A 24025-nucleotide genomic window follows, 5' to 3' on the forward strand; every position below is an offset into this window, starting at 1 on the left:
TTAAAGACGTCAATGAAACATTAAAGCTACTATCATAATTTTTTTTTACTAGATCCATTGAATACATTTTATGGTCTCTGGCTGGAAAAGGATATCTGATTTTTCACTTAAGTAGCACTAAAGGTATACTCGGGCTGGAATGAGAGGAATGAAAAAATAATGCAAATTCTTAATGAAAAGTGCTACCCAGCAAATGCAGACTCTTAAAACAAATTCCTCATTCAGGAAAATGCAAAGCATCCAGGTGGAAAAATTTAAGGGGTTTGCAAAGAGTTTGTTGACAGGTATTTTATAAATACAAAATCAGACCTCAGTACACTTGTTTGTATTATGTATATTATGACTAGAGTTTTGGCTAATAGACCGCTCAACCTTGCTTCTACATTTTTCATGCCCAGACACCCATATTTCCAGAGATGTCACTGGATTTATATGTGCACATGTCAGCTCTGGTAGCTTTTGAAAGTGTCCTCTCACTGTTGCCTATAATTAAGCTTGGCAGAATTAGATTTTATTTTATTTTTTCATAAATTTCAATGGATAATATTGGTTTATTTTTAAGCATTTTTTTCAAATGTTGATTTAAATTTTCACAGTTGTGCAAGATTATGAGGGAACAAACAATGGGCAGGTCAGACAATTATTTAATGATAGACGTTGAGATTCAAAAAAGTTAAAGCTTTATAGCCATTAAAACACAAATGGTCAACACCACATGTCAAAATACACAAAGTAAATATCCTTAAATCAAACTATTAAGTTATCAAGCATAATTTTTCTTACTTTCCCTATCTGTAAAATTCAATTATTATTAATGGAAATATTTTTTCTTCGGTTTGTGCATGTATAGTGAAATTGACGTTTACCGACATTTACCAATAAAAAGCTGATGCTTCCAAGCCTATCTATAATGCTCAAAGGCCAAGAAGATTTCTTGCTCACTGAAGAAACAATAGGTTTCCATCACCAGCCGTGCTTAGCCGAAACCTCAGACCATAAGCAGATACATCATAGCAGAAAAGTAATAGTAATCTGAGCCATTTCTGCCAAGTTCCAGTCCTAAGCTTTAAAGGCATCAACAACAATATAAATTTAATTACTGTTAAAAAAAGCTCTAACATCATAGCAGTATGTGATCTGTAAACAAAACAAACACTGTTCTAACAAGGCTGGTATTAGTCAATTTCAGGGGACACGTGTCAGAATCCCCCCTAGTTCATTAACAAGGCTATAAACACAATGGATTCCACTTAGAGCACATATCCCAAACCAGTGCTTTTCAAAGTACCATTCTGGATTTAGGAATAGCAAAACTGGACTAATGCAAAAAACAGATTTCGCTAATTTAGAAACGCTAGAAACTGAGACCTGGAAGTAATGCAGGTAGAACTGCAGGAGTCAGTTCTGCAGGGGATGGAAGAACAGATCAAGACTCTCACTAATAACCCCTAAACTGACCATGATCCTTGGAGATAGTGAAGCTCTTAATAGATACAATGAGACTAATGGGGGTTGGAGACATTTTTGGTGGCCACCTATAGCTGTGGAACTCTTTGCCACAAGACCAAAGGATGACCACAAACTTGGTTCCCTCCAGGGAAAAATGCAATACCCTCTTTTTATTGCCTGCCCACAAAATTAACAGTAAAAAGAAAAATCCACTACTCCGCCATTTCAAAGATGTGGGAGAGAAGACAGAAGTAATTTTTCTTGTCTTTTAAATTCTACCTGCCTCCCAGAAAGAAGGGCAAGAGAAAAATTAGGCCTACACACTGACCACTTAAGTGGTATAAACAGGATCTTCTGTTGACCTACCCTGCAACCAGGTATTTGAACCTTGCATGGAAATTGTGACATTCACTGACTCATGTACTCCCTATGGCAGGTGGAGCTCCTTAACCCCTGCTTGAATATAACTTCCCCATTAAAAGGGAGACACAAGTGACTCATAACAGAAGGAACTAGTATTTGGGACAGAGTCATCCTGGGGGGAAACTCTTGGAACAGCCTAGTTTGGAGTGAAACTTTATATTGCATTGTTTATTTTAACTGCCAATAAAAGAACCAACTTGGAAAGAAAGAGGAGTTTGGACACTCAAGAGTGTTCTATGGTAGAGCAGTATGACAACTGCCCGTTCAGATAGGGATTTACGTACATATTTGTAAAACTCTCAGATACCACAACAATGGGCAAAAGTTAATATCTATGATAGCTACAGATAGCAAGTTAACCACACAAGAGGTATAATGCACAGGAATAAGTGATGAAATAAAACTAAGTGACTACCAAAATTACAGTAAGTGTTGACAAATACTAATTAGCCATTTTGGTGGTAACAAACAGTAAAACTGTTTACATATCAACAAACAGACTCCTAAGTGAGTATTCAGGTTGCCCAGTTAAGTAAACAGTTCTTGGTCATGAAATGTGTCTTTCCATTTGCAGTGCAGTTGACTCTAGAGTATTTGTAATATATGCAATATAAACAGAAATATTTCTCACCTGCCAGTAACAAATTGTAATAGTAACACTCGCTCTTCCTGAGTTAGTTCTTCTACAACATCCCAGAACCACTAAATGAAAAATAAGTTTGTTTAATGGAAAATGAAAAAACTTTTTTTTAAAATTTGAAAAAAGATATAAACAAATATGGGCACATTTAAAAATTTATGGTTTAAATTATGGAAATTAGCTCCGAGTCAGATTCATACCTCATTTTATTATGAGACATTCCCATCTTAAGTGATTTATAGGAATACTTTGGTTAATGTAAGTTTTCATCCAAAAGTAGCAAAAACTTTGAAGGATTAAAATACAATATTCTCCATCCATTCAGCTGGGACTTTACCTGAATAACAGGGTCTTCTCTTTCATAGCCACTTGTGTATTCTGTATTTTTTATCCAATCACTCACATCAATTTCTGGCATACCAGACAGCAACAGCTCCTTCAGGGGGAAAAACAAATCTTGATTAGTCTTCTCTACAAACAATTAATTTTGAAGAGTGCAGTTGCTTTAATTAAAGAATAATCCTGAATGAAACCAAAACGCCTTTTCTGTTCCAATTTCCTTTCAATACTTTACTCCTAATAATAAATAAGATATCAAAGCTTATAATACAAGATCCTTGAGTCTCCTACATTTTAAAAAAAGACAGGCAAACCTTTGTGTATTATTTAATTCCACCTGCAAGTCATCAGTGCAGCGTAAGCAAGGGAGCTAGTACAGTCCTGGTACTGGAGTTCCACTAGAGCCAACCTATCCACCCATCCTGCAGGCAAGGTGGATCTTTGCAGACTACCAGCCCTCCAATGCACAGAAATGAATTGGCTGAAAAACCTCTCTCCTTGACTGGAAAAGTCTAGTGCCACAGCTAGAGGTCGTTTTTCTTTGGCTTCCTCTCCTGGCAAGGGAGAAGCAACTTTCATCCTTTTCGGCAGAGATAATCCAAATCTCTGTGAGACAGAAGGAAGACTGGCATCTTTCTAAACAGGCTGTTCTCAGTAGAGTGATGCCAAAAATCCATTGAGTTGGAGGATCAACCTACGCTGAGACAATGAGAAGGGGCACCCTACTAATTCATTACTTCCAGACTAAGACAACTTAATATTTTAGATATGAAACTAGAAGTCAAAGATACAGTGTCAAAGTAGGTAAAAGCGTTGTCTCATAGCCACCAGAATCCCTTTTTAATAAAACAGATTCTAAGTGGAATAGTTAAGTGTATGAGGGCTGCCAAGTTGGTCTACACTATACTACACAACTACATATTCAACCTTAATATAAAATACATTAAATCCCTTATATCAGAATGAGAAATCCTTTGTGTTTTATTGTTGCACAGACTTCTGATACAGGAAAAAATCCTCTTAGAAAGCATACTTGAATATTAAAAAACAAAACACTTGCATAACTGGAAGACTGAGTTGTTAATTTCATTTTGAAAGGTCTGGATCAGTTGCTATCTATACAATAAGACCTGGTAAAGATTTTACAGGTTAAGAAATTTTAAGCCTGTAAGTGATCACCTGAAATGACAGGTTTTCCTTTTTAATAATAATAAAACATTATTATAATTTTAACATAATATTTTAAATGCTATATTAAAATATCAATATCAGTTTTTAAATGTATAGAAGCACAGGTTAGTGGTTGTACCACAAACTACTATTCAGAAGGCCAAATTTGGAGCTTAAAGCTGTGTTTTGTTCCTTGCCCAGCAGGAGCTGAATGCACTGTGGAGAAGAGAAGGACAGGGAGCAAAAGAGGCACAGTGTTCTTAACACTTGTCTGACACACCTTGCTGATGTGAGGATGGAAGATCGGGTTCTAGACTGACCCCACCACCTTAATCAAGGTGACAGTGACAGAACAGGAGTGAGGGGAGGATATACTTAATGATCAAAAAAGCATCCCTGAAAGGGGACAGAAGAAAAAAATGCTTAACTTTTGTGAAGGCCTCTAATTAGAACTCAGTGGACTGGCAGTATAGCATAATCTACAATATGGGGGGGCGGGGGAGGGGAGGGTAATTTCAACATTCTACCAAAAATAGCATATATAACGAATCACGGGGCAATATTTCAACTCCTTCAGATAGTGTGTCTAATGAACTGGTGTCCCCAACATGACAACTTGGAATTGTATTTGAGCTTACATGTGTGTGCACATGTGCACTATCTATGTACACCAGGATCTTAGGTTACCAGCAAGACAAAGGACAAAATGCTGAAGAAATTGAAGTCTGTATTTCTTTGAGAACAAGGGAAGGAAATTAATTTTCAGTGGCTTCTCTGTTCCCCCTCCAATGACACCCCAAATGTGTGCACAAATACACATATACTTTGCAGGAGAAAAACATGAGGGCATTTTATAAATTTGTAACATCAGCACATGTACGTAGTGGAGGCTGGAACTCTAATTTACCCTTCAAAATAAAATAAATGGGGCAAGGCTGCATAAGAAGGATTTTTGTGGAATTTCTGCTCTGAATTTTCTGGTTTTAGTAAAAGATTTGGGTGTTTAGTTTAACTACAATACTCGGGTATACGTAGAATTTCCAATCTTAAATTGGAAAAAATCTTTAATTTTACATTAAATAATATTTAATGCTTACAGTATGATCTATATTTTTACATTCAGTGAGACTTAGGCTCCTAAATCATTGTGAAAATTTTACACCAAGTGACTTTGTGGCTTAGGAAGAAGGAAAGAGGAGAAACATCCAAACAGATAGGGAAACAACCGTGGAATATCATGGAAAACAGGCAGAAAAGACCCTGACTGGTGGTCACTTTCTCCAAGGTATTAAGTATATATGTAGTCAGAAATGAAAAATGGAGCAACTACACAAAGATTTTTTAGGAAAGTAAATTTGATTCAGAAAGTAGGAAGTGGGTGAAGATAAATAAACTAGGCAATAGGAACGTTTCCTGATGTTTACTGAAGGGATTTATGGACACCACAAGACATTCACTTTCTATCTTGGGTATTACAAAGCAAGACTTTACTCTTGTAATGAGTGATCAATACTACCATCTTTCAGGAAAATGCTCACCTAAGGTAATCAGAGTGAACAAGTACAGAAGTTTCAGAGCAGGTCTATAGAAGTGAAAACCAAAGCATGAATATCAAATTATCTTTCAAAACACTGAGCTTTACTTCTACCTCGTTACATTAGCAATGAAGTGCTGAATGCTGTCAGTTACAAATATAGGCTCTGCTACTTACCAGTTCATATTCATCAAAAAGCTGTATAAGAGAAGGTGGTATGAACATATGAAATCCTTGCAAAAAAGCATTTATCTGAGGCTGAATGGCTCTTGTCATTCGAAGTTCAGTAACAAGTTGGACATACTCAGCCTGCAATGAAAGATATTGAGAACATTAAAATGAGATATTTTATGGTAAAAATATATAAACATACATATGCACGAACATAGTCCTGCCTACATTAAGATTATAATTCAAAGCAAATTCTAGCTGCGGCTTTGAATGGATTCTTCACTCACCTAACTGAGGCTAGCAACTGCAGCACACATGGCCACATTTTCAAAAGGCCTCAAAAAAAAAAAAAAAAAAAAAGACACCTACAAAGTTTGCGCAAGCACCCTTCTATTTCCTTTTTGCCCATACAAATATATGTAGCACAGCCATATCTTGTGGGGCATGTTTTTGGAGACTACTTCTGGAATGACAATGCAGCACAGTCCCAGCAGGGGCTTGGATCTAGACCAAGAATGTTAATGGAATTTTACATTGTCATTTTCTGACTGAATGAACAATACAGCCTCAAACATCAGTTTGGATGGAATTTCCTTTTCTCGTTTTTTAACTAAACAGGAGAAAAACAAAAGACCTACAATATGAAAATATTCAGTTGGACACCACTGAAATACTGTACCTCACACATTTTAAGCAATCTGCAAGTGGGAACCTCTCACTATCCACCTTCCAAGATACACACTAAATGAAACAAGGCCCTTTTTATCATTCAAACTGCTACTACTATGGAGCAGTCAAAAAGGAAAAGGGACTTTCAAATGGGGGCAGAAAGACAGCCTCTTCCAGCTTTACACTGCCTGGACCATGAACACAGCACCATGTGCTCGTGCACAGCTTGCCAGTCTATTCCAGCTCATCTTGATGCACACTATTTAAGTCTTCAACACATTCTCTTTACTCAATGTAGACATCTTTCTACTTGGGAATCTAAACTTACGCCAAGACTTCTCAAAACTAAGTTAAATCAACTTTGGCTCCAAGTGATACATGATTTCTAATTATGAAGAAAAAAAAAAAAAGGTATTTCCAGATTTACCTGCCAAACAGATTAACTGAGTTAATGTCTGTGATGATTTGGGGAATCTATGTACAGTTTATAAATTCTGCTTGGATGTTATAAAGTTGTTATAAAAATTTAATCGGGGAATTCTTCTATGTGGACGTGGAATCCATCATGTGCTAACATGGACTGTAGCACACCTACCAGACCAGGGACAATGGAAAGTCATTAACCTTAACGTGTGCTGGACTGAAAAAATTGCTTTGCTAAGGAGGCTGACTGGAGCTGGAAGACGCTGCTTCCTCCAACTTGTCTGAAAGGATGGAAAAGTAGAGAGACTGGAAAATTCCCCAAACAGAACAAAGAGAGGGAGGTGACAGAGGAGGATTTAAAAAGGACTCACGGGGAGAAGCCTTTTAGAGGGACAGAAAGCTTGGGGCAGGCGTAGAAGAAACAAGTATGCTTTTGTAGCAGAGGTCTGTTTGAACTGTGACACCAACCAAGGTCAGAGAAAGCAAGCTGAGCTGGAAAGATTCCACGTTTCTGAGGAAAAGTCATGAGCTGCAGGGAAAGGATCCTGGGCACCCCAGGGGACTCTGCCCAAGCGCAAAGAACTCTCAAAATGGCGAAGAACCCAAGACAGGGAAATTTATATAGGTGTGTTTATTTTGTACACATCTGTATATTTCTTGTGCTAAGTGGAGAACAATGGTGTTTCTGGATCCTGTACAAAGTCTGTCTGTTGGCTCTCAAACCTCTCAAGAGGTGAACTGTAAACCAGAAGGCTCACACCTTTGGTAGGATTCTGGGGACTGTTCAAGAGCTGCTGGGGATGTTTGGGGGAGACTGCACTAGTTTCAGGGCTTAAGCAATGGGACAATGGAGTCCCCACTCCCATGAGGGGCATCAGACACAAAGTGTGCCTCTCGAGTGTGTGCTTAGAGGCCCAAAGCCACGAACAGTGCCTAAGCTCTGCCCAGTCCCAGCAAGTGAAGGGCACAGAGAATTCAGCATTTGAATCCCCTCACAGCTGTCTAGTGAAAGTCCAACAGGGGGAACTCTGCCAGATCTGTGACACTGTCTTGTTCCAAAACAACAAGTTTGGACACAGTTTCTACTTAAGTTTTTATACCATACCCATCACCACAGCATCTAAGCATCTGGTTCTTGGAGAATCAATTAACCTTTCTGCCTCCAATTCCCCATTTATACAATGGAGATACCTCAGATTTATAAACACCAGAGTTATGAACTGACCGGTCAACTACACACCTCATTTGGAACCGTAAGTACGCAATCAGGCAGCAGAGAAAAAAAGCAATACAGTACAGTACTGTATTAAAAGCAAACTACTAAAAAAATGAAGGGAAAGTGTAAAAATGATTTGACAAGGTAAGGAAACTGTTTTTGTGCTTGTTTCATTTAAATTAACATGGTTAATGTCATAACTATAAAGGGAAGGGTAACAGCTCTCCTGTGTACAGTACTATAAAATCCCTCCTGGCCAGAGACTCCAAAATCCTTTTACCTGTAAAGGGTTAAGAAGCTCAGGTAACCTGTCTGACACCTGACCCAAAGGACCAATAAGGGGACAAGATACTTTCAAATCTTGGGGGGGGGAAGGCTTTTGTTTGTGCTCTTTGTTTTGGGGGTTGTTCGCTCTTGGGACTAAGAGGGACCAGACATCAATCCAGGCTCTCCACATCTTTCTGAACAAGTCTCTCATATTTCGAACTTGTAAGTAAACAGCCAGGCAAGGCGTGTTAGTTTACCTTTGTTTTCTCAACTTGTAAATGTACCTTTTACTAGAGTGTTTATCTCTGTTTGCTGTACTTTGAACCTAAGGCTAGAGGGGGGTCCTCTGAGCTCTTTAAATTTGATTACCCTGTAAAGTTATTTTCCATCCTGATTTTACAGAGATGATTTTTACCTTTTTCTTTAATTAAAAGCCTTCTTTTTTAAGAACCTGATTGATTTTTCCTTGTTTTTAGATCCAAGGGGGTTGGATCTTGATCCACCAGGAGTTGGTGGGAGGAAGGAGGGGGGATGGTTAATTTCTCCTTGTTTTAAGTTCCAAGGGGTTTGGATCTGTATTCACCAGGGAATTGGTGAAGAGTTTCTCAAGGCTTCCCAGGGAAGGGAATTAGCTTTGGGAATGGTGGCAGCGGACCAGATCTAAGCTGGTAGTTAAGCTTAGAAGTTTTCATGCAGGCCCCCACATTTGTACCCTAAAGTTCAGAGTGGGGAAGCAGCCTTGACAGTTAAAAGCAGCATTTTTTTTTTCCTGCATAGTAAAGTTTCAAAGGTGAATTAAGTCAATGGTCAGTTGTAAGCTTTTGAAAGAACAACCATAATGTTTTGTTCAGCGTTACAAACATTTCAGAGTTACGAACAACCTCCATTCCCGAGGTGTTCGTAACTCTGAGGTTCTATTGTAAGTCTAAAGTGACAACATTTAAAAAGTATCAGAGGGGTAGCCGTGTTAGTCTGGATCTGTAAAAGCAGCAAAGAGTCCTGTGGCACCTTACAGACTAACAGACGTATTGGAGCATGAGCTTCCGTGGGTGAATACCCACTTCGTCGGATGCATGATTTTTTTTTTTTTTTATAGCTGCCTTCGCTTCCCTGTTAAATCAGTTTTGTGTTTTTGTTTTTTAAAACCATTATGGCCTCTTCCTCGACTGTGGGATTGTGGCATCTAGAAAAGTGTTCTTAACCCATTCCCAGTCATGTCATGCATCCGACGAAGTGGGTATTCACCCACGAAAGCTCATGCTCCAATACGTCTGTTAGTCTATAAGGTGCCACAGGACTCTTTGCAACATTTAAAAAAATATCCCTATTTTGAAAGACTGCCCAATTTCAAAGAAATCCCTTATACTTTATTCTAACAGGAATTGGTAGTCTCTTCAAAATTGGAAGAAATTCTCTTTTCAGTGTAAAAGTAGTAGTAACGTAAGAGTGAGATGAATGATTAGTTAAATGTTTGTGAAGTGCTTGCAAGAGGAGAAGGGTTACTTAAGTACATCTTCAACCAAGATTCCAGTCTCTTCCAAGGACACCACTGAATGGCAGGCTAAAACAGGTTGAGGGAACCCATGGAGAGACAGAGAGAGAGACACACCTCTGGAAATACTTATTTCCAACATGCATGGGACTGGGAATGGGCTAAGAACACTTTTCTAGATGCCCAAAAAGCCACAATCCCACAGTCGAGGAAGAAGGCCATAATGATTTTAAAAAACAAAAACACAAAACTAATTTAACAGGGAAGGAAAGGCGGCTATAAAAAAAATCATTTGTATATAAGGAGGATGTTAAACAGCAGCTACTGAAGTTAGGCATTTTAAAATCAGCAGTTCCAGACAACCTGCATCCAAGGGTCTTAAAAGCTGGCTGAAGAGCTCACTGGATTGGTAATGATGATTTTCAGTAAGTTAACATACCAGGGAAGTTCCAGTAGACTGGAAGAAAGCTCATTATGTGGCAATATTTTAAAAGAAACAGGATGACCCAGGTAATTATAGGCCTGTCCGTCTGACATTGACCCTGGGCACGATAGGGGAACAGTTGATACGGGAAAGAATTAAAGAAGGGTAACATAACTAACAACAATCAACATGGGTTATGGAAAACAGAGTCTATCAAACTAACTGGATATCTTTTTCTTATGAGATTACAAAAGTTTGCTTGATTAAGGCAATAGCGTTTATGTAGTATACTTTGACTTAGTCCCAACATGACATTTTGATAAAAAAACTAGAAATATATAAAATGTACCTGTCACTCGTTAAATGAATTAAAAGCTAGCTAACTGATAGGTCTCAAAATGTATCTATACACAGGAAATAATCAAATGGGTGTGTTTTTAGTGGGGTACCGCTAAACAACATGGAATTTATTAAACAACATGGAATAAAACAAAATCACTGATAAAGTTTGCAGATGACACAAAAATTGGGGAGTGGTAAATAATGAAGAGGACGGGTTACTGATACAGATCAAGCTACGTCGCTTAGTAAACTGGGCACAAGCAAACAAGATGCACTTTAATAGGGCTAAATGTAAACATTTACTTACATAATGGAAGACTCTCTCCTGGGAAGACACTGAAAAGGATTTGAGGGTTGTGGTGGATAATTAGCTGAACATGAGCTCCCAGTGTGCCGCTGTGACCAAAAGGGCTAATGTAGTCCTTGGATGCATAACAAACAGGGGAATCTCAAGTAGGAGCAGAGAGGTTATTTCACCTCAGCGGCTGGAATACCATGTCCAGTTCTGGTATCCACCATTCAAATAGGTTGATAAATTGGAGAGGCTTCAGAGAAGAGCCACAAGAATCTCTGAAGGATCAGAAACCCTTCCTCATAGCGACTGAGCTCCTTGAATCTATTTAGTTTAACAAAGAGAAGTTTAAGTGGTGACTTGATTACAGTCTGTAAGTACCTACATGGGGAACATATTTAATAATAGGCTCTTCAATCTAACAGCGAAAGGTATACCATGATCCAATGGCTGGAAGTGAAGCTAGACAAATTCAGACTGAAAGTAAGATGTAAAGTACAATGAGAGTAATTAACCATTGGAGCAACTTACCAAGGTCATGGTGTCTTGTCCATTACTGAAAATTTTTAAATCAAAACCATATGCTCTAGTTCTACAGCCTGTGTTATACAGGAGGTCAGACTACATGATCACAATGATCCCTTCTGGACTTAGACTCTATGAATCTGTACTAAATCTGCTTTGGTGGACAGGGCAGAGGAGTCCTTTTGGTTCAACAGAGGGAAAGGTACTGCAGGAACATTCCATGATATATGCACCGCTTGACAAAGACATCAGTGGCTATCCAATGTAGCTAATGAAGTTACCAGTCTTTATGACCCTTCAAGCCACTGGTCTTTGACTTCAGCAGCCAAGAGACCAAGATTGCCTTTCACGCATCATAGAAAGGAAGCCCTCCAGCAACGCCAAGTGGTGAAGTGTCAGGTGTAGGTGAATACCGGAAGTCAGTCACAAACCTTCATCCTTGGCACCAAGGATGTTAGGCAACATCCTAGGTGACTGAATAGCCCCTTTTAAGACAGCACTGCTCACCCCCATAAAGGAAGAGGCCAGCAAAAGTGTCATAATATTGCCTGCCCAACTCTAATCTGGACAGTTTACCACATCTGGTGGATCATCCACACATGTGGTCATTCTGTAAGCAAAACAAGAGCTCTCACCATGGGGATATGGAACATACGGACTCTAATGGATAACACATCAAGACCTGAAAGGTGTACATTATTAATTGCAAGGGAACTTGCAAGATGGAGCATCAATATGGCTGCCCTCAGCAAAAGATGACTTGCAGAAGAAGGCTCCAGAAAGGAACTACGACAGAGGTCCCCAAAGTGTGGGGTGTGCCCCTCTAGGGGGGCATGGAGGAACATCCAGAGGGGGCGCAACAGGGCCCAGACCAGCCCCCATAGAGGCAGGGAGCGCCACCCAGCCCCCAGCCAGGTCCCTGGCTCCTGGCCCTGTGCCTTGGCCCGATTGCCAGCCTTGGCATGGCTCTGCTCCTGGTCCCCCCACCAGCCCCCAGCCTCGCCCATTGGCCACAGCTCCATTCCTGGTCCGGGGCGAAGGCTAGGGGTAAGGCTGGGAGCGGAGCAGCACCTGGCCATGGGCCAGCTGCTGGCCCCCACTACAGCCCAGTTGCAGCTCTGCTTCCGTCCCCAGCCTCGGCACCGTTCCCAGCCCCACCCTTGGCCCCCTTACCCTGTCTGTGTCTCCCCCCTCCCTACCCCCGAGCCATGTCCCCGCTCCCAGCTCCAGGTAGATGGGGGGATGCGGACGGGGGGGGGGGGGCACGACTGTCAAAAGTTTGGGGCTCGCTGAACTAGGAGGTGGCTAATCATCTTTTGGAAAGAGAAAACAGCAGAGGAAGAAAGGATTTATGGCATTTATTTTGCCATTAGAAACAGCTTTCTGAAGTCACTGAAAGATTTATCCATGGGAGACTAATACCAGAGTAGGAAAAGATAGCGAGGCTTGGAATGGTGTAATAAAGACCAATGGAGTTGGAAAAATGAACAGCAATAGTCTCCTACTTCAGCAAGTGTGCTGAGCATGAGCTCTATTACCAACACAGTATTTAAGCAAGCAGACAAATATAAAACCTCTTGGATGCATTTGAGATCAAAGCACTGGCACCTGAATGACTGTCATTATACGGCAAAGGGACATTGATATCACCAGAGCAATGCAAGGGGTGAACAGCTGGACTCACCACACAATGATCAGTCATTTTTAAATTACATGCTGCTGCCCCTCGGCTGAAGATATTAAATCTAAAATTGAACATAGCAAAGCAGAGACATCCATTTCTTCAAGAAAAACTAAGGGAAGACTTAGGGGAAAGTTTGATAACATTACATCATCAACCAATACTGTACTGTAAAAGTGGAATATATTCAAATCGGCCATTCTTCAAGGTTCAGAAGATATTCTAGCCATAAATCAAAGATGGCACCAGGATTGGTTCAATGAAAAAAATCCTCAAGCAAAAGAACGTGTATGTCTTGGCAAAATGACAAAAACCAACATTAAAGAAAGAAATTCAGGTACCCGCAAGCCAAGGTTTAAAGACTGCATTCGTTCCTACAGGAAAACTGGTGGGAAAAGAAAGCAGAAGAAACACTGCATTATGTCAATACTAGCATAACCTTGTTTTAGGATTTCCTGAAAGCTATTTATGCCCATCAAAATCTGGACCAGCTCCACTAAAGAATTCAGATGGATCTACCTTAATCAAGGACAAGTGAGGCATCTCTGAACGATGAGTACAACACTTCACTGAGCCACTGAATCACCCTTTACTATCAATCCACAGGTGCTAGAGGAATTGACCCCATATATGAAGAAATCGCCCACCTACCTACCGTTGAGGAAGTGCAAAGAGCTATCAAACAAATGAAGTTTGTCAAACTTTCAGGCCTAAATGCTGTCAATTATCTACATGAAATCAAAGATGGGAAGCCAAGCAATTTCCTCAGGGCTTCAAAGATGCAATCAGTTACACTATACAAAAATAAAGGCATCAACTCTGACTGTGGTAACTACTGGTGTATTTTCCTGCTATCTGTTAGTAGCAAAATTCTCACCACCCATATTTTGCTCAATCAGTTTGTCAAAACAGTATCAGATACGTTTCTACCAAAGAGCCACTGTGGATTTAGATCAGGTCAGGGCACCACAGACATGGTTTTTGTTGAGAGACAGATTCAGGAAAAAAAAATACTGAACAAAACCACGGAACTGTACACTGTCTTCATTGACCTAAAAATAGCATTCAATACTGTGAGCAGAAATGGCCTCTGGAAAATTCTAGAAAAGTTTGGCTGCTCCACCAAATCTGCCAACATCATATATCAATTTCACAAAGACGTGACTGGTCAAGTCCTCTCAGATAGTGACCTTTTAAACAATTTCCCATATATAATGGAGGAGTGAAGCAAGCCTGTGTGCTGGCACTGGCCCTTTTTGGTCTCTTCTTTGCAGCTGTTCTGAATTACGCAAAGTCCAGCCTTCCAAAGGGCATCTACGTAAGGTACGGAACTGATGGAAAACTCTTCAATTTCCAAAGGCTTACTGCAAATACAAAAATTCTTGAGGAATTCATGTGAAGACCTTTTTGTGGATGACTGTGAAAACGATCTACAGCTTATCCTTGACAGATTCTCTGAGGCAACTAAACAGTTTCAACTCACCATCAGCCTGGAAAAAAACAAACAAGTCTTCTTCCAACCAACCACCAGCCAAATATCACCACTGATTGTTTAAGCCAAAGACGGTCAATAACTTTACATACCTGGGCAGTACTATCTTAACAGATGGTTCGCTGGATCATGAAAGATTAAGTCGAATATAAAAGGTAAGCCAGGCCTTCAGAAGACTTTGCCATAGGATACTCAACCAGCACACCATCCAATACTTAACAAAACTGATAATACCCAACGCAGCAGTAATAGCATCCCTTTTAGACAGGTGTGAAACATCGACAATTTACCACAGACACATTAAGCAACTTGAAAAATGTCACACATGCTGCCTCCACTCTATTCTGAAAGTCGACTGACAAGACAAAGTCTCAAACATTAATATCCTTGAAAGAACAAAAACAGTAATTGAGGCCAGTTGAGGCCAAGTAAATGATCAAAGCTCAGCTTAGCCTGACAGATCATGTTATCAGAGTGGGCAACAACATACTCCAGAAAACGAAGTTTTCTATGAGCTGGCACTCTCATAGAAAGCACAGTATGGGTGGTCAACAAAACACTTCAAAGAGACACCCATAAGTCGAAACTCACCTCATGCAGCATAAAGAACAATACATTTGAAGACATAGCCAAGGACAGAATAGAGAGCAACTATCAATAAAAGTTAACACTTTGAGGAAGCCAGGTGCGAAAAAATGATTGAAAAAAGGGCCACGCATTATGCTGAGACTTCAGTGCGAGCATGCACATTCCTGTGTGACATTTGTTCATGATCTTGCTCCTCACAGATCGTATTATAAGCCACATGAGAGCACGTGACCCTGTGAGTTGTCATTGTTGGATAGCAACCTATAGACTATTTTATTGAAATTGTATATCCTATTTTCAACACCATCCATACAAATTTCTTCAGTTTTTTTTTAGTTCTGCTGAACTAAATGTTTGTTTGAAATAAGTATGTGTCATTCTCAATTGACATCCCTCTTCTACTGGACTGGATTAGCATCATTTTTTTCCCTTTGTGCCCCATGACTTTCTGAATTGGTTGGGATGATATTACTTTTCAACAGGTACCCCCCTACTGGACACACAATAATGAACTTCTTCAGAGACTGAATTTCCCTCCTCCTACAGATGTTAGTACAAGTTTTAGTAAAGGGCAATTTTTTATTCTTAAATTACAAAAACAATTACACTGTAGACTACAGAAAAATATTCTAAACTTATTGGAGAAGAAAGACTGCAGTATAAAATTATTACATATTTTGGATCCTTTTTAAAAAAAGGCATTTTTCAAATCTGCCAGAGCCATTAAGTTATACAATACAAATCCAGGTCATTAAGAAAATAATTTACTGAATAGGTATGTCCAAGAACTGACATAGGATACAGAGTCCTTGACTTTTAAATCATTAGACCAGGGGTGGACAAACTAGGCCTGAGGGCCACGTCCAGCCCCCCAGACGTTTTAATCTGGCCCTCAAGCTCCCGCCAGGGAGCGGGGTCGGGGGCTTGCCTTGCTCCACACGGCTCCCGGAAGCAGTGGCACGTCCCCCCTCCAGCTCCTATGCGGAGGGACAGCCAAGGGGTTCCGCACGCTGCCCCCGCCCCAAGTGCCACCCCCACAGTTCCCATTGGACGGAAACCACCGCCAATGGGAGCTACAGGGGTGGTGACTGTGGACAGGGCAGCACGCAGAGCCACCTGGCCATGCCACCACGTAGAAGCTGGAGGGTGAACATGCCGCTGCCTCTGGGAGCTGCCTGAGGTAAGCGCCGCCCGGAACCTGCACCCCTGACCCCCTCCTGCACCCCAACCAGCTGCCCCAGCCCTGATCCCCCTTCCACCCTCTGAACCCCTCAGTCCCAGCCCGAAGCACCCTACTGCACCCCCAACCCCTCATCCCCAGCCCCACCCCAGAGCCCTCAACCCCAGCCGGAGCCCTCATCCCCTCCCGCACCCCAACCCCCAATTTTGTGAGCATTCATGGCCCGCCATACAATTTCCATACCCAGATGTGGCCCTCGGGCCAAAAAGTTTGCCCACCCCTGCATTAGACTGAATCTAGCCCATATCAGTAGAAAGCAAAAAAGTCATTGCCCTCTAACTGCTGTTTGTATGACTGTGTCCTTAAATAGTTTGATAATCTCCACATTCCTAAGGGACTAACATCTATATTTCAAAAGTCACCATAACAATTAGCAACATCAAAAGGTGCTAAGGACAAGAAGGGAATAGAGATATCACCTCTAGAGGTGATCTCTTCATGTCAGGGTTGAGCATGTAGTTGAGGTAGTATGAGATTATTTATAAAGCAAATATAACTATCAAACTAAAATATGTAAAATTCTTGTAGGGTAAGTCAAACAGAAGAATTTAAATATTAGATTAGGGATGACATGTTAGCAAATTTTCAACTTCATTCAAATTGAAAAGAGCATTGTAAACTGACGATAGACTTTATAATGGCAACATTGAAACCACAAATTATTGTGGGATATATTATACTAAGAGAATATATATATTATATATATATATATATATATATATATATTATACTAAAAATTTAAAAGAGATTGGAATCAAGCAACAGTGTATTTGTTCCCTGACTCCATCCATTTATAATATTGATAAAGGGGCCAAATCTCCACTGACTTGCATTGTGTAGTCATTTACACCTGTGCAAAAGGGGTGGAAAACCAATTATGAATGGTACAAGACAGTGGAGAATCAGTCTCATAATATGCATGTTAGTTATCTGAATGACATTTCTGTCCTGATAGAAAGGAAGCTTATGCTTAAGGATTCACTGTCAAAGTCCCAGAAACAAGAAAATTTTAAATAAATGAGGACACCAAGTGGTCATTTGCCAATATAACAGCCGAATATCTTACCAACAAAAAGCTAGATAAATACATATAATTTATGTATACATATAATATACATAGTATGCTGAAATCAGAACCAGTGCAAAGGAAGTACAGAATTTGACTGGAACAATGTCTGCTTGACTCTTCTACGAAGTGTTAAAGTTTTAACACCAACTATATTGATGCTCATTTGCTTAACACTGAAAAGGATTATATGACTCTACAATGCTGGACTCCCAGACTGTTAATGTCACAAATAAAACTGTGATTAAAACTATTTTCATATATACTAAACAATTTATACATGGTTGGAAATGCTTCTCATGGAAACTTTCAGACCACTACATTGAATAAACTGAGCACAGTTTTCCTTTAAAATCTATTCATACACAGTGTACTTATACTGGTAACAGAACCACCACCACACAACCATTTAATACATATCGAAAGATTAAAGAAGAAAACACAAATGGTAAATTTCCGAAGTGTCAGTAGCATGAAGGCATATTACCAGATACTGAACATTAAAGACAGTATGAAGAATACACTTAGCTATTGAATGAAGGACAAAATTCAATAAAAAAAGGTAAGTTATATCATAATTTAGAACTAAATTTTTAAAAAGAGGCTGGGCAAAGGGTACTATTTTAACTCTTGTTATGGTAATTATACACCACAGACTAATGACTTTCTTCATGTAGGCAGTGTATGAAACATAAATCACAGTACTAAATTTTAGAAGTCTACTTTACTCTATATCTTTTCCAAAGAAATTCTCTTTACATTTCACTATATCATTCAATTTTCAGAGGTTTATAGCCACAGGGTATACAGTACATATTTAATTTAGGTTTAGTTTTTCTGTAGCACAAGCAGCAGCAAGTTGTTTACAAAATATTTAACACATAGAACAGAAACAGACTTTGCTTTAGTACTGTGTTTAAGTATTAGGCCCACCTGCACTAGCACACAGATTTTAACCCAGTTATAATTCTGTCAGCTTCTGCTTTACATAGATCAAAATGTTATATCGTTAAATTTTGTTTTTGGCTCATAAAATAAGCCTGGAATCGTTGAAAGATGAAAGGCCTAATAAGTTTATTTCAAAATCCTATTCCTTTCCGTTTAGTGAATGAATTCGCATCGTGTTTTGTTCAATGATAACGTAAAACCAAACTGTATGGATAGCTGAGCAGCACAATTCCTACTGACTTCAAATGAAGTTTTGGGTGCTTTGCACTTCTCTTCCCAACACACCTTAAATACTCCACTGTTTAGTGAGCAGGCCATGTTTAACAGTGAATTTTGCAACACTTAAACAACATTACCTACAGCTGTATTTTTGAAAGGCACACAGGTGTTCCTTGTTAATATTCCCCCTCCTCCCCCACACTCCCACCCCCCACCAAGAGCTTGACCATGTGCAATATGGTATGATGTCACTTCTAAAAAATCCTTCATTTGAGTTCTACCTTGTTTTTCTTCATAAAAACTCTAACAAAAGAGGAGACAGACAATTTCCGAGAGCTGTTTAAAGAACTTTCTTCAGAAGAGTGGTCCAATTTATTGACACATACAAACAGGGACCATTTTGCCAGCTTTTTAATATTGTAGGTATGATTACTTTAGGTACATAATTTATGCTTCTATTCACTCATAAGTCAGTTCAATTGTTCTCATCAGTAACTTCTGGATAAACCTGAACACTCACTTTGTTGTCTTGTGTAACAAGAATACTTGCACCCCCTGGTTTCAAAGGCACTTCTTCCATTGCTCCAAACACATCAGTCTCGACAGAGAAGGTCAGTTCCAGCCCAAGATCACTGATATCATTATCTAAAATCCACTGCAAGTTCTTTGCATACTCTGGATCAATAGATGCCACATCCTGATAATTTACAGGAATACCTGAGAAAATAAAATCAAAATCCACATATTCAGTTTGCCTTAGCCTGCTTGTTCTATGGTAGAAGATTGCCCTCTAGAGAGTGACTGGAATAATGCAGGGATGAAAAAACATTTATATAGTCATGATACACAGCAGAATTTAAACTCGCCATATCTTCTGTATTTTGGACACAGCCATAGAAAGTAAAACATGTCCTTTGAGGTAGACTCTCCTGGTGAACCGAAGTCACACACCATTTAGTCAATAAGCTATAACAAGTGTACATTCCTGGGACACTGACTCAAGCCTCACTGTGAAACCCAAGGCTTTCAACCATGCACCTTCAGCCTCACGAAAATACACCAGTCCAACAGTGTTTACAACCAGTAAGTTTTACAAAACCAGTTGCTTTAGTATATTAAAAAAATGTCTCTTTTCACTAAAAAGCAGTTTGTAGTTGGAAGAAAAATACTAAGGAAGTAGTTATGGAGGTCTTTTATATACTCAGAATAAATTAATTTCCTTGGCTCTTTAGATTTTTTTTCCCCTCCCATTTCCTATGAGACCGGCTACTCTTTCAGCAACAACTGTGGTCCAGCTACAAATCACTTTCAGTACAAAAACTAAATTGTGAAACTCTAAAGCAACTTCCAGATTTGCTTTTATAATGTAAAGGGGCTAAAAAGCAAAAGTTGTTATACAGGCTCAGCTGAGCACAGAAAGAAGTTTTAGAATTTCCTATGTTTATCCCCTTCCCCAAATACACATCCAATTACAGCATACATTTTGCAAGCACCACTGCTAACCTGATCCTTCCACATCTTCCCCACACTGTGAACCCATGGAGAAAGAAGGAAGATCAACAGCTCCTCCAATCTCAGCCCTGGTCACTCCTTGCCTATCACACAGTCACAGCCAGAGCCAAAGAAATTTCTTTCACATTTAGTTCCAGCTTTCTTTTCTGCCTGCACAGTAATGTGAAAGATTACTTACCAGTAAGTGTTCAAGAACTACCTCTGTACAGTTCACTGCAATGTGGCACCCCTGGTGTCAAGCTACTTTGCAAAACCACCTCCACTGGCAGGTGCAGGAGAGTTCTTATGTACGAGTGACATCACCACCCTAAGCTACATAAGGAATTGCCCCAGTTCCTTCTTCCAGACTACAGTGTCCTGATGTTACTCCACAGCAAAGAGGAAGGAGGGCCAGTAGCTTGAATACAGAGAGCTAATTCTCTAACCACAGTAGTTACCAACCTATATGCTTCTCACCTATGGGAGTTTAGCAAGCATGGCTCAACCAGGTAGATAGTGGGTGAGGAGTTCTTAGCTAAATATGGACCATATAACTGCCACACGAAACCGGGCACTGGAGCATGAAGCTAAGTCTAAGGAGAAGCATCTGGTGAAAGTGTACACTGAATTCTCAAACAGTTTCTTTGCAAGTCTCCACCAGGGGAAGCCAGCCTAAGATGGGCCACTGACACTGAGGTGGTGGTTGTGGAATGGGTCTTCAAATAAGGTACTGTTTTCCTAGCTAAGATGATGTATGGAACATAGTAACATGTAGTCTTGTGAGAGTGTCTGGTAATAGGTTATTTGTAGTATGTGGGAGGGCTTAGTTTTTTTCAGCTAAAGCACAGTAGCCTCTTATATCTAGTGTATGGAGACCTGCTTCCCCTGGGTGGGAATGAGGTGTTAGAAAGGAAACAGACTAAGGCCTTGGCTACACTTGCAGCTGTACAGCGCTGTGAGGTAAACCTGTCTTCGTACAGCTGAGTAGGGAAAAGCGCTGCAGTCTGTCCACACTGACAGCTGCCAGCGCAGTGGTGTGGCCACACTTGCAACATTTGCAGCTGTGTTGGGAGCGGTGCATTATGGGCAGCTATCCCAGCATTCATGTGGATGCGATGTGCTTTTCAAAACGGGGGGGGGGGGGGGATGGATTGTGACAGGGAGTGTGGGGGGAGAGAGTGCTTTTTGGAGCATGTCAGCTCTCTATTTTGCAAGTTCCGAACTCCCGGCCCTCTGCTCATTCATTTACTCACTCAAAGCAATCTGCAAACTGTTTGCTTTTCTCTGTGGTACGAGCTTTGAAACCGGCACTTCCGCATTCCTGCAGCCGGTCACAACAATGGAGAGGATTGGCCACTTGACAAGATGATTAGTACAGCGCTGCAAGCGTTTACACTCACACCCGTGAGTCGCAGCCACTCCGCTGCAGCTGTTATTCCTCTCGGGGAGGTGCAGTACCTGCAGCGGTGTACCCAGGGAGATACTGCGCTGTAAGTGCCCTGCCAGTGTGGACGGGGAGTGAGTTACAGCACTGGGGGAGGCTTTACAGCGCTGTAACTTGCAAGTGTAGCCAAGGCCTTAGATAGATGGAAATCTGAGACTACCTTAAGCATGAAGTTGGGATGTGGCCTCAGGATGATTTTGTCCTTTATGAGCACAGCATAGGGCGAAGCAGTGATCCAAGCACTAAGCTCACTTGCTCATCTTCCTACCAATTACCTCTGCTATCAGGAAGGCCATTTTGATTGATATATGCTTGAGAGAAGTCTGAGCGAGAGGCTCATAAGGAGGGTCCCATTAGCTTTACCAGCACAAGATTTAGATCCCGTGTCGACAGGGACTCTCTAATTGGCGAGGGGGTGGAACATTTAATATGCCCTTAAGGAACCTGCAAAGTGAAAGAAGGGTTTGTCCTTAACAAAACATTCTGATAAGCAGATATTGCTGCCATGTGGACCTTCAGGGAGAGGCTGAGACTACTAAATCCTGAGACTAAGTGTAAAAGGTACTCAAAGATTGAAGGAACTTCAGCTTGAGATCTAGTGAGTCCTTTGTCAGCCACCTGATCTTCCTTATGTGACCCTGGGAATCAGGGAAATGGAAGAGACGTTCTTCTGTATCTGTTGGGGTTTGTGAATGGACCTCAGAAATTAACTCTTCTTGGGAATCAGGAAACAGTGGTGTTAAAATCCTTTCCCACAGTATTCCTCTATGGAAACTCTTTTATGGTTCCCTTCTTGAGGAGGGAATCCACTTTTTCCAATAGGACTCTCTCATGAGATGGGAGAGAATGGTGAAGTGGCCTGGTGCAGAACTGGATGGAGTATCCACCATCAATGGTGTCCACTATCCACTGATCCAAAGTAATCATGCACCAGAAACAGTAGGAGGAGAAACTAAGCCATTTTCCTTGCACTTGTGTCTGAGGCATCATATGCTGGTCGTAAGAGTGTCTTGTGAGCATACAACTCTCTGTGACCAAGGACTTAGCTACTTCCTTCTGTTCCTCCAGTCAAGATTCCAAGCTGGGGCTCATGGCCCCCCAAAGTGTAACTGCAGAAGGACAAGATGGTTTAGTAGTCAGCCATTTGGGAGGTCTAGACATGTAGGCTCTCCTGACAAAAGCATCCAGCTTACATCCCTCGGCTAGGAGTGGAAAGAGACACTTTGCCACCTTTAACTTTCTCTAATGCTGCAGACACCACTGTCTGCTCACCTGGACACAGGTAAGGAAGAAAAAGGAGATAGAACTATTTGGCGGTCATCCTCAGCCCATCAAAGAATAAGAGGCAGAGACTACTTCTCACTAGTCCGTACCTGTAATATGTCAAACAGGGGATTGGATATCTCTGGTGCCATAACCCATTTGCAGCGGACGTGTATCTGCCATTCTTCCCAGTAGCCCCTGAAACAGTCTGATTGTCAGGAATGTAAACAGATGAAGCACCAATTTGGTCTTCAGGAAAGGTACGATCTGTATGTTCCTCCAAAGGGGACTCAGATGGTTACTCTGAAAGAGTCTCATCCCATTCCTTAGATATAGGTAGGTCTTCCTGCACATCCACTGGATTCAATGGCAGCATCAGTGCTGATGAGGAAGGTTGTTTTGGCACTGGATGAGTGATAGGTACTATGAGGGCATCAATGCCAAGTGGGGGCCTGGTGCCAGATGGGGCATTGGAACTAGTGCCACAGTCAGTGCCGGGACTGGTCTCAGCCTCCAAAAGGGTCTTCAGAGTCCTGTATGTACAGCCACATGAGTAGCTGAAGAAAGCCTATGGTAGATTTCCATGACTTCTGGACCTAAGACAAGAGCAGAGGTCCAGTGCCCTGAGATCAATTCTGGGGACCGTGTAAAGTTCATCTCCAAAGGGGTTAGATATTCAGAGGCACCTGTGGGTTGGGACTGGAGGTTTAAGTTTCAGTGCAGAGTCAAGCAGTGGAAAAGCATGCTGTAGGGTGGCTAGTAGATTCAGACACAGAAAGATCCAAAGTATTATTGGGATCTAAACTGGTTAGAAGTCCAAGTTAACTGGTGCGGAGATGTCCAGCTCCACAGGAGCATGGAAAAGAGATGCCATTTGAGAATCTTTGAGGCACTTGTGTGTCAGAGAATACAAGAGAGAGACAACAACTCCTTTTCTCTCTTTTTTGGGCCTCATGAGATGTGCTGCTTCTCCTTCCTTTTACCTGAATGGACCTCTGAATGCCCCTGTACAGCTGAGGCAGAGGCATCAGTGGATGAATAGAATGAGTGCCAAATCATCATGTGAGGAGCAGGTGGCAAGATGGGCACTTCCTGTGTTAGCACTGGGACTAAGGAAACCTTTAAGGTGGTGCCAACTTGAGCTTTGGTGCTAGGTGAAGGATTCATTCCCAGCATGGGGCCAAAGAGATTCTGGTCTCAAGCCCATGATAAAAAGC

The 24025-nt window shown here is 40.9% G+C and overlaps 1 protein-coding gene across 3 annotated transcripts in view; it reads right to left on the reverse strand.

Annotated features, from left to right (window-relative positions):
• HACE1 (HECT domain and ankyrin repeat containing E3 ubiquitin protein ligase 1) overlaps window positions 1-24025 on the reverse strand; it is a 90366-nt gene that overhangs the window by 10412 nt on the left and 55929 nt on the right. For all 3 annotated transcript variants that reach the window (XM_065400729.1, XM_065400728.1, XM_065400727.1), the window contains 4 exons: window positions 19131-19327; window positions 5733-5864; window positions 2850-2948; window positions 2504-2574 (listed from right to left, as the gene is read on the reverse strand). In XM_065400729.1, coding sequence (XP_065256801.1) covers window positions 2504-2574; window positions 2850-2948; window positions 5733-5864; window positions 19131-19327 — 499 coding nt within the window. The remainder of the gene's footprint in view (window positions 1-2503; window positions 2575-2849; window positions 2949-5732; window positions 5865-19130; window positions 19328-24025) is intronic.

Source organism: Emys orbicularis, chromosome 3, assembly GCF_028017835.1.
Source record: "Emys orbicularis isolate rEmyOrb1 chromosome 3, rEmyOrb1.hap1, whole genome shotgun sequence".
NCBI lineage: Eukaryota > Metazoa > Chordata > Testudines > Emydidae > Emys > Emys orbicularis.